At 44.9% G+C, this 12039-nt stretch overlaps 1 protein-coding gene across 3 annotated transcripts in view; it reads right to left on the reverse strand.

Annotated features, from left to right (window-relative positions):
- Positions 1-696: 696 nt before the first annotated feature.
- ESR2 (estrogen receptor 2) overlaps positions 697-12039 on the reverse strand; it is a 63766-nt gene continuing 52423 nt past the window's right edge. For 2 of the 3 annotated variants that reach the window (XM_042251939.2, XM_060417768.1), the window contains 2 exons: positions 8752-8932; positions 697-6215 (listed from right to left, as the gene is read on the reverse strand). In XM_042251939.2, the coding sequence (XP_042107873.1) occupies positions 6029-6215; positions 8752-8932 (368 nt within the window). In that variant the 3' untranslated portion in view covers positions 697-6028. The remainder of the gene's footprint in view (positions 6216-8751; positions 8933-12039) is intronic. The other variant, NM_001009737.1, reaches the window with a different exon arrangement.

Here is a 12039-nt window from a genome sequence, read left to right on the forward strand (position 1 = left end):
GCATCTCTTAACACTCAGGAGATACATGGACTTGAAGCAATCCCAATACTGCTCTTCTCTGCAAAGCACAAACCTCAGGGGACCAGGGCAGCTTGTCAGTAGATGAAGCCCAGACTTCAACGCTGGTGGTCCTGCTGTGGCTCAGACGCTCCAGGATGTGCGCAGTTCACCAGCAGCTTTGCATAAAGGGACCAGCTGAAGGGACTCTATCTTCATTTTACCACACAACCTCCAAGTCTCTTCTAACTCTAAAATAATTCATCTCTTTTCAAAGATTACAATAACCCTACAGGGAAATTTAAGTGAAAATATTACCACCACTTTTTCTTTAAGTTTAGAAGGTCACGCCCTAAACTGATGCATTGCATAGCAGGATTTTTATATTCGTGAGCTGCATTTTACTTGATCACACAGTGCCTTCGTTCATAAATCACAAATGTGAAATCAGCTGACTAAAGATTAAATTACTGCTGTTTAAAAAGTCTTCAAGGTTAAGTCAGAGATTCTTAATTCAATATGTAAGCATTTTGTTTATGTGCCTTTTTCCCGGAAGAGTGTCTGATTTTCATCAAATTCTTAAAAAGCTCTGCAAACCTAAAACAGAATAGAATTCAGAATAGATTGGGAACACTGATGACTTAGCCTAATCATTGAAAGTTCTCATATTCCCAACAAATACATTTCTAAAACCAAAACTATGAAAAAAAAGACACTTTATTTAGCTTATGTCACATTAAACTTCTTTCTGCAACAGTTCCATAGACATTAAAGGCACACAACAAAGAAAAAATCATACCTGGAGGAATGGAAAGCAGATAAACAAAATCTGCTTTCACACAACAGCAAACATTCATTTGCCAAAAGGCCCATAATTAAAAGCCTGCTTAATGGTACAAAGCATTCATCTGGAAAAAGAAAAAATCGTAAATTATAGCGGGCTTGGAGGTACACAGGATCATCAAATAACAAAGTTACAGGACGTACAGTCATAGCACTTAGACACCCAGCACAGAGAGAGGGCTAGCAGCATCAGACCTCGGTCCTTCCCATAAAGGAAGCCCACCATCCCATCACACTGATTGGCCCCACAAGTAAGCAAGCATTCAAAAAAAGAAAAAGGATCCTTGATTCCAATTCAACAAAAAGGGTTATAAGGATAACACTGCAGAGAATGCACATCTTCCAGCTGCCACGGGAGCTAAAGTTCCAGCAACTTGGAGAGCTATACGAATAAATGCATGCGTTCAAGTGCTGCAGTAGACCAGACTCAGTGAGGAAGCATTGGTGCCTGAAAGGTGTGAGAATTTTACACAGGTAGGGTTCCAGGGAATCTACCTCACAGCCATACATCTGGGGAATGGTAGCAGACAGGAGGAAGTGACAACAGTGCTGCCCACGAGCTTAGAAGCCCAGGATGGGAGCAGGGATGACAGAATTCATCTTTTTTTCCCACCTGTTTCTAGGGCTGTTATTCTATAAAGCTTTGTACATCTACATGGAGAAAGTAGATGGTACAGTAGAAGGAACCACAACGTAACCGTCTCTACTCCGTGCACCGAGACACCACTCCATGCACCGAGGCCTCGCTCCGTGCACCGAGACGCCACTCACACAGCAGACTCCTGCGGAAGCAAGTCTATAGCAGGAGCGGTGCTCGCCAGGCAGGCTGAAGACCTGAATTCGGGTCCAAGTTCTGCCATAAGTAGTTGTATGATCTTGGGCAGGTCTGTGTACCTCTCTGGGCTTTACACATGTATAAAAGATGGGACTGAGCTCCTTGTCTACAGGAGTGTTCTGGAAATGAGGCCACAAGCAGGCCCCAGTTTGAAACCAGAGTAGCCACACACGTCAGACTGCATTTGACAAATGGATTCTGCAGTCTAAAAATATTTTTCCTTTAGTTTTTTAAAGTTGCAATTACTTTCAGCACTGGAACTTCAACTGCCTATGTTCAGCTCTGTCACTTACTCCCTATAGGATTTTGAGCAAATCTGCTTAGAACTCCAGTTTCCACAGCCAGAAAACTGGGTTAGTATGGGGATTAAATATGAATGTATGAGGCACTGAGCGCTGCGTCTGGCACACAGTCCCTGTTCCACAAATAGTATTTTTAGGTATTAATGTATTTTTATCATTTCCTTCATATAACCTTTATAATGTCCTTTTAAGACTTTTTAGCAGCTTAAAGACATGTGTCAAATCTTATATAAAAATGTTTGGTTTCAAAATAGACTAGAAACTGACGGTTCACCTTTGAATTTGACAAAGTGTTAATATATGCAAGTTTCTTAGCAGATTAAAATAACCAAACTGTTTTCACATGCTAGAACATTCTAGAATTGCTTCAACTTAGCTTATATATATATATATTATATATATGCATATATAACATAGTTCTGCCAAGAATTGGGAACTAATAAATTTTTTTTATGAAACTAAAAATAATTGCCCTTCCAGTTGAGTTAGCAAAGGAAGGAACCCAGATAAAGACTGTCTCACTGAAGAGCTTTTGTTGAATTTGCATTATTTTTCAATACAGTTAAGACCCTCCAGAAATGTTTTTAAGCTGACAACTTAATTTTCTGTTCCTACCACAATTTTTGAAGAAAAATCAGTTCGGAATTATTTTAGGGTTGAATCCTTTGTGTAGTTAGTCCTGGTGGACACTGAGCATGTGAGAGGCCTGAGGCCAGACAGAGAGGATGTGGTGAGGGCAGAGGGAGACAGAGTCAGAATGACGACAACTCACGGTGCATTCTCCCAGGGGGGTCATGAGGGTTCTCTTTAGGGGCTGCCAGCTCTCCTGGGAACCTGCGTGAACACTGTCATGAACACTGTGTTTTCTGTATTAAGGATATTCCATGTTAATTATTTTATTAAAATTTGTCTATATGATTCCTATATTAGACACGTTTTTGGAATTTAGCTCAAATCTCACTTATCTCCCACAAGTAAGTTTCCCACATTAAATGATCAAAGTGGAGGAAAGGAATCTCACCATATGAATCTAAGGCAAAGCTGAGCATCCCTTTTCCATAAGACATAAGATGTAGTTGGGTGGGTAATTTTTTTTTCCCCAATACTCAGTTAATTCTTATTTACAGTTGTCACAGGTCCTATTCTCCCTAGTTAATTCCTTTTAAAAACTGAACTTGAAAACACTGAAATCTGTGCTTAGCTATGGGAGAATTTTAAGTTGCCCATGGACCATTTGGGTGGTTGGTGTTAGTTGCCTAGTCATGTCCGACTCTTTGTGACCCCATGGACTATAACCCGCCAGGCTCCTCCGTCCATGGGATTTCCCAGGCAGGAATACTGGAGTGGGTTGGCATTTCCTCCTCCAGGGAATCTTCCCTATCCAGGGATTGAACTCAGGTCTCCCGCATTGTGGGCAGATTCTTTACTGTCTGAGCCACCAGGGAAACACTTTGGGTGATTAGATACCCTCCAAATAGAAGACATTTAAGAGAAAGCACTATTTAAGAGAAATGGTTCATCTTTAAAACAAACATGGAGGGTTTACTCAAAACCCATAAAAACAGCAGCCTGATTTTTCAGTTTGCAATCCTTAGAGGAAGAATTTGGAGTGACTGGGAACAGATGTACACACTACATCTGAAAAGGGGAAAGGGCCTTAGGGTATTCAAAACAAAACAAAGAACACCTTTAAACGACATACCATATTATCTCAACTGCCTGCTTGGCCTAGATGCCAGTCTAAGAGACAGCCTTGCACCAGGGCAGCCTCTCGGGTTGGACTGACTCACCTGTATCCCCAGCACACCAGGTGAGACCACAGCCAAGAAGAAATGACCAAAAATGTTAACATCCTCCTCACAGGCTAAATCCAAATGCAGTGAAACAAGCAACCTCAAGCAGCATACAGGAGTGTTTGTGGGAGGTGGGCAATGGGCACTGAAGGAGTTTTCATGACAGCAAGCACCATGTGGGCGACAGACAGGGTTTGGCACAGACAGGTGCTTGGACCCCCGAGACCAGTCGGATGCCTTCCTTGGCGTCAAAATCCAGCCTGAAAAACTTCACTATGCAGTCATGGGATGGTGGCTTGAACCTCATTCTGTATTGTTTTTGTTGTTTTTTTAATGTTTTTTTTTTTTTCAAACTGGTCATCTTTTTATAAATACAATTAAGAGAAATTCATCAGCAAATCATTGTTCTTCAAATAACTGCCTTCTTTGCCTCCCACTTCCCACTCTCTAGCCTCCATCGCCTTGTTTGCCATAAGGGGTCCTAAACTGACTGGAAAGAAAGAAAACTGACCTAAAAAACACTGGTTCCCTGGTTCCTATAAAATCTGAACTATCTGCTGTACTAAAGCTGCACCACTGAGTCACTAAGAATAATTTCAAATCCCCTCAGAATATAGAACAAAATAAGAACACAACACTGTGTTCTTCTTGGTACATGGTCACGTGTTTCTGATTCAGCTTTGCTCAACATTTTTAGTAAAACTGCATCAATATCAAAATTAACAATTATTCAAGATCACACTGGCGGAAACCAACCTTATGTTATTGGATGTAATCTTCCTAAAGACTTAGATTTACTGTGGTGAGCACATTCTGTATTTACTGTTTTCAAAAAGAAAAAGTGTTTAATCTCCTATCACAGGGTAATTTTTTAAAACATCACAAAAATCACATACGATTATCTAATTGCTCTCTTCCAAAGTACAGATGTAAACTCACTTTATGCATTCACTATGCTCCTGAAAATTTGTATGAAAACTTAAATTTTTTAAAAATGAGTTAAAAGTGTAATTTCAGAGGTGCTTTATCATTGTGTCCTATTTATGTTCCACTTGGAATAAGAACTAATATTTTACTAAGTTTTTATTTCACCCAACCCACCATATAAATGTTCTGATAAGAAAATATTTTAAAAGAGCCCTAGGGTATAAAAGCCTTTTTTCTTGCTATAAATAATTACCTTAACTCTCTCTCTTTTCTAATAGAGCTCACAATCTTGTTCAAGTGGTGTGCTCATCCCGTCTATACAGTTTGATCCTGAACCTGACACGCTGATGCTGACGTGTGTGTAGCTATTCATCCTGTGGATCAGCACACCTCACACACACACAGCCTGCAGTGTTCCTGTCTTCCCTGGGTGGCTGATGTGGTAGCTGTGGCTGCCCCAGGGAAGCATGGTGGCTGTGACCCACACCCACAGGAGAAACCCCATTCCTGCAAACACTGGTCCTTTCTCCAGCACACATGCTGAACTCCTTGGGACACAAGAGTTTTAAGAAAGGCAATTCCAGGAGCAGAGTATTTACATCTCCACATTTCTTCTCCATGGAGGTGAAAACACACACACACACCCCAAATAATTCACAGGCTCTCTGAATGCAAACCAACAGGGGTGAACCTGCAGGAAGGCAGCAGCAAGGTCTTGGGGGAAAAATGTGGCTCCCACCCCAGCCTGACCACTGGCTCTCTAGGTCACGTTTCCTCTGGCCTTGGACAGAATCATTGCAATGTATGACCATCCATCTTCACAGGCCAGTTAGCTGATGATCATTGTGGTTTTCAGTCCTACAATCAAGTGGTCCAGAAGGCAGCACACAAAGGAATCAAAGGGCAGCTTAAGTGGCACAGAAAAGGTTAGTCCCCTTCTGTGTGTGTCCTACATTTTCTCCCCTTTCTCCCAAACAGCCCTTCCAAGTCAGTTTCCTCCAGTCACTCCAAAATCCCTAAGATATTTTCCAAAGAGTAGGAGGGAGATGGGAAGTAATGGAGTGACCACAATGAGACCCCATGAGGCCAAGCCAGACATAAACCTTGTACTCAAACTCTGCCTCTGATGACAAGGAGTACTGGCTTTTGCACCCTGACTCCCAGGAGATGGGGAGGTCGGGGAAGGATGGCATCGAGGAGCCACAGGAAGGAGCACATAGCAGAAAGCCAAGGAAGCCTGCCCCCTTCTGACAGGGCTCGCGGTTCGTGCTGGAGTTCACGCTTCAGCCTCTGACCTTCTCTGCAGCCTGACCACAGCTCAGGGCTGGGCGTCACTGAGCCTGGGGTTTCTGGGAGCCCTCTTTGCTCTCACTGTCCTCCGCCAGGTTGCGCTCAGACCTTGTGACCAAAGGCTTGTTGCTGCGAAGCGTGTGGGCATTCAGCATCTCCAGCAGCAGATCGTAGACGGGCACCACATTTTTGCACTTCATGTTGAGCAGGTGTTCCATGCCCTTGTTACTGGAGAGACAAAAGGGGCTGAGATTCCTTCCTGAAGCAGCCACAGGAAGCCTGACATCTCCCCGACTCTCCCCCATGGAGCTGGTCCTCACCTTCACCCCAGGATGACCCCCAGCCCTCTGCTCTATGGTTCTTGCATCTGGCTCCTCCAATGATCTGCAGGTGAGGATGAAGCCAATGTCCTGTGGACGATGGTGTCCCACCACCCACCCCAACAACTTGACCCCTAGTGTGATGGGGTCTCTGAACACCACAGGTACATTTTCATGGTCTTTGAAAACACTGAACCGTTGCTATTGGGAGAAATAAGGGTTAGGTTCTGAGAGATTCTGGTCCCAACACTTTCATCAGCCCATTAATACATAATCTTGTTTCTTCTGAGTTATTGCTTAAAGGGCCTTATTTAACATGAATCATTGATTCATTAACATTTCATTCACAGCCTGTAGCACTAAAATTCATGCCTGAATGAAACTTATCTAACATGCATTTTCTCTGTAAGCACATCACAGGCTTCTTGCACTTAGGAACTAGACAGTACTTTAGCACTATTCTTGGGGATTCTCTTTAGACTATGAAATCTCCAACAAAGCACAAAATGCCGAAACAAGGTACTAAACAGACCATATAATACACCCTTGTTTACACTCTGAGAGCAGAAATGAGAAGGCAGAGCAGGCAGCACCTGGTACGACCTCCACTGGGAACATACGTGTGGGTAACTCAAACTTTCTGCCCGTCTGCACATGTCCTCGAATGACCTCAAAAGCACCCTGAGTATTGATTTGGGGGTTACAAATACAGTTTAGCAAGCAGGCAAATTCATAAGTAGAGAATCTGTGATTAATGAGGGTGGACTGTTTCTGCTCTGTAAATGGTCGTGTGCTGAGTAATCATTAAAGAGTAAACAGAGCAGAGCTCATTTCCACTTCGTCCCCCTTGTTGAAATCCGTCAGGTGTGTTGTCTTTTCTCACCGCCCCTAGACTTTCCTCCTCCTCAAGGGAGCATTTACCTTCCTTCCTCTTCCCCCCTCCTCCAGCCCCAGCACCCCACCCTCCTCCTAGGTGATGGCCAGCACTGAGCCTCATGGCACCGGCATGAAGCCACCATCAGACACCATCTCCGTCCTTGAGCACACACAATGTCCATTTCCTGGATACACTCTACCCATGCACTGCCTTCCCAAACCTACACGGCTCACTAGTTCTCTTAGTATCCTGATATATTGGAAGATGGATAAGGTAGACTTGCCACCTTGAAGGGAAAATGATCTCCTGAAAGGAAAGGCGGGCATCATCAGTACACACGCTGATGGCTCTTACAGAATGCAGTTGTCATAGCCGCTTTATGGTGTCTTGTTAACAGGCCTTAGCTCGCTCACCTTGCCGCAGGATAGACGGCAAGAGACAAGGTGTTGAGGCAGGGAATACAACTTTAGGCTGACCAAGAGGATGGCAGACTAATGTCTCGAAATAACCATCTTACAAGGGTCTGGATGCCAGGTTCTTTTATAGATCAAAGGTAGGGGGATATTGGGAAACAAAAATAAAAAGGCCACTAATCTGGCAAATATCTCCTAGAATGGCAAACCTTGGGCAGGGGATGTGTTGCAAGGATATATAATATCCTTTTCTATAGCAAGAAAAGGACAACTCTTAGGGAAGCCTTTGTGATCACCCCAGATCACCAGCCCCAGAGCTGATCTAGAGAAGCTGGGTTTAACCTCTTTAAGAAAACACCTCAGGACCCCAGCCCTGTGTAGTTCAGGAAGATGGGGCAGCTCACTTTAGGGGAGGAACTAACTGCCCCTTTCAGAATCCATAAACAAGCTAAAATCCCCAGCAACTAAAAACCAGATAAGCCAGCACAATGTTGCAGGGAAAAGCCAATTCTGGCTCCATGTTGGAACTGTTCCTTTGACTTGCTTTCTGTTGCTTTTGTTATTATAATCACACATGATGACCTGTCTCGGAGAATCCTGCCCCTTTGCCTGACTTACTAAAGTGTCTTTTTTCAGGACCCTGTCCACCTGTAGGCGGCAGGAAGGAAGACACTAACACATGCCCTGCCTGAGGTTTGCATTCTAGGAGATGTTTGCAAGATTAATGGTCTTTTTACTTTGTTTCCTTGTCTCCCACCACCTCTGATCTCTAGAAGAACCTGGCATCCAGACCCTCAAAAGATGGTTATTTTGAGACATTAGACTGCATGTTCTTGGTCAGCCTAAAGTTGTATTCCCTACCTCAACACCTCATCTCTTGCCGTCTATTTTGCGGCAAGTAGAGTGAGCTTGGGCAGGGTAACAAGACACTATAAAGCTGCTATAATGACCACATCCTATACGGGCCATCAGCGTGTATAGAGATGATGCCTGCCTTTCCTCTCAGGAATTCATTTTCCCTTAAAGGTGGCAATTCCACCTTATCCATCTTGAACTTGCAAAACCCTTTTTCCAAAACTCTTTATCCTTCTGTGAGCATCTGCACCCTCCCTCCCACCACACACCCAGTGGAGCAGACCCCACAGGGATGGTACCTGGCATGCCTGACATGAGACAGGAGCATCAGCAGGTTAGCCAGGCGCATGGACTGTTGCTGGGAGGACATGCCGCTCTTGGCAATCACCCAGACCAGAGCGTCCGTCACGGCATTCAGCAGGTGAGTCAGCTTCCGGCCACTGTCAGCCTCCTGGGATGCTGTAGCTGAAGGGTACATACCTGGACAAAGAATTAAAAAGCCAAGGGTCATTGCCATGAGAAAACAGAAGTCATGTGCTCAGCCATTAGGCATGTGTGTGCTAAGCTGCTTCAGTCACGTCTGACTCTGTGTGATCCTATGGACTATAGCCTGCCAGGCCTCTCTGCCCATGAGATTCTCCAGGCAAGAATACTGGAGTGGGTTGTCATGCCTTCCTCCAGGAGATCTTCCCTCTATGTTCTCCAGGAAGGAGGCCAAAGTGGTCTCGGCTGTTCTGACATCTGCGTGTCTGGTGAAGCCTTAAAAGCATGGCTTCACTTCTGTATGCTGTCTATTCCACCAAGAGCCAGCCCATCACTGAGTTGGAAGGGAAAGATGGCTGAATGCAGGCAGACTCAGCAGCCTCTCAGAGGGCTGCCAGGCCCATAAGTGTGGCCATGCCACAGTAGGAAATGTATCCAGCTGCCTCACACCACGGCATGGTACCTCTCAGCTGCAGCAACAATACCCATATGGAGATGGCCAGGAAAGTGAGGTTAATCCAACTCTTAGTCCCTAGGAGGGCCACTGATCTAAGGGGAGTTTACAAACTAATCACCACTGCTAGGCAGCTGCCCACCCCTTACACGGCAGGGCCACTGCCACCTCACCTCTGTCCAGACTCTCAGCATTTCACTTCAGGTGACGCTTTGGTGGAGCAGGAAGACCACCGATTTGCAATAAGACAGACCTGCTTTATATTCACCATCTCTTGCTCTCTGGCCCCTGACCAGTCACTTGGTTCTTCCAGCCTCAGCTCCTCACTGAGCAAAGCTTACAAGCACATGAGTCCTGAGGTCCCCACAACTACCTTAGGAGGTAGGTCACCTCCCCGTTCCTGCCTGGCCATGTGTTTAATTCCCCTCTGACTCTAGGAACTGAAATACCTGGCCTCCTGAAAGTTACAAAACAACTGCTCAGTTGTGTATCCTTGCCCCTACCATCCCCCTCTCCTACCAACCCTGACTTTTTTATTCTGGGCAACAGGGAAGTAATTAGCTTCTCTTCCAGGCTTTGGATTTCAAAGAATAAATAGCAAATAACATGAAATCAACAGGGGAGCTGCTGACTTTTGACTGTGATGAAAACGAAGGATCATCCACAGAGTTTGTTTGGGAAGCTTTTGTTCTCTACTTTATTGGCATTTTCAGTTCAATTAAGGCAACTCATTTCAACTCAGTTCAACCCAGTTCAACCCAGTTCAATTAAGGCAAGGGACATATTGAACCACAACCATGCCAGTGCAGTGCTTTACCACGTCCCTGGGGGCATGTCCCTCCATGATGTCTCATGATGCAGATTTAAGATACTCATCTTTGGCCCAGAAGCTGCTGCTCCAAGCCACCTGCTCACCGTGTTCCCCACAGTGACTCTTCCTGACTCCTCCGCATCCTCAAGTCTCCCACTGTCCCTCACAGCAGATGACCTGCCCTCTTACTGCCCCCACCCTCACCCAACATGCCCTGAGTGACCAAAATGGAAAATGCAGATCACGAAGCACCCTTCAATGACTTCTCAGCTCTTGGGGTAGAGTCCAAATCACTTAACGCCATTATCAGGGTACCAGGCCTCTCTGCTCTTTTCATCTTCAGTTCCCAGCATGCCTCAGCTTGAACCGTAGCTGACGCACTGACCATGCGGAATGGTCAGCTTAGACCCGCCCTTCCTCCCCTCCCCTCCTCCACTCCACCTCCTCTTCCCACACCCCCTCCTCCAGCTTATCTGCATCCATTCCTCCTCTAGATTCCATACATTCCGTGTGCCACAACTACTGGTTATGAACTTCCCTATAGAAGCTGACGCTCCTCAGACGCCACGTGCTTTTTCAGCAGAGGGCACCACATTGTGCCACAGGCTCAATGCTCTGGCCCTCAGCGAGACTGGCCATAAGTACTGTGGGGGCACAGACCCTGTCCATTTGCATGCCATTCTATCCCCATCATGGACTGCAAAGACTGGCATCGAAGAATTAGCTGAATTTACATAGATTCAAACTTCTAGTCAATCACATATTATAATTGAAATGATAAATATGCATGTTAATGCATATTTTTGGTACATACACAGAAAATTATTAATTAAATGAAAATATAGCAAAAAATATTTTAAGCTTAACTTCCTTAAAATTGACCCTAGCTGCATTAACAAGTGCTTTCTTGTAACTACCCTTTTTAGCTTATTCTGCTCCATGTACTTCTACTGACATAAATAAATCTTATCTCTGGATTCTAAAAGGAGTCAAAATTGTGTACTTGTACATACGTTGGTCTAAAGTGACAAAAAGTAAAAATGTAAAAATACTTGGCTACTATACAAATGTTCACAGCAATATTACTCATAATAGCCTAAAAGTGGAAATACCCCAAATGTCCATCAACTGACAAATAGATAAAATATACATCCATATAACGGAATATTTTTTGTTGTTTAGTCACTAAGTGGTGTCTGACTCTTTTGTGACTCCCACGGACTGCAGCCCACCAGGCTTCTCTGTCCATGGGATTTCCCAGGCAAGAATACTGGAGTGGGTTGCCATTCCCTTCGCCAGGGGATCTTCTCCACCCAGAGGTTGAATCCTGGTCTCCTGCATTGCAGGCATATTCTTTACCCTCGGAGCCACTAGGGGCACAAGCTTATAGATATGCTAAAAACCACTCAATTTTATGCTTTAGATGACACTACGCTTTAAAATCAGGACATCTCTGGTGTCCAGCGATTAAAAGTCCATCAGCCAATATAGTGGGTGGACATGGGTTTGATCTCTGGTCCCGGAAGATTCCACATCCTACAGGGCAACTAACCTTCCGTGGTGGCTCAGATGGTAAAGAATCTACCTGCCAATGCAGGAGACCCCAGTTTGATCCCTGGGTTGGGACGATCCCCTGGAGAAGGGAATGGTTACCCACTCTAGTATTCTTGTCTGGAAAATTCCATGGACAGAGGAGCCCGATGGGCTACAGTCCATGGAGTCACAAAGAGTCAGATACAACTGAGCCACTTTCTCCTCACAGGGCAACTAAGCCTGTGTGCCACAGCTACTGAGCCCATGCACCCTAGTGCCCATGCCCTGCAACGAGAAGCCACTGCA

Source organism: Ovis aries, chromosome 7 (assembly GCF_016772045.2).
Source record: "Ovis aries strain OAR_USU_Benz2616 breed Rambouillet chromosome 7, ARS-UI_Ramb_v3.0, whole genome shotgun sequence".
Classification (NCBI taxonomy): Eukaryota; Metazoa; Chordata; class Mammalia; order Artiodactyla; family Bovidae; genus Ovis; species Ovis aries.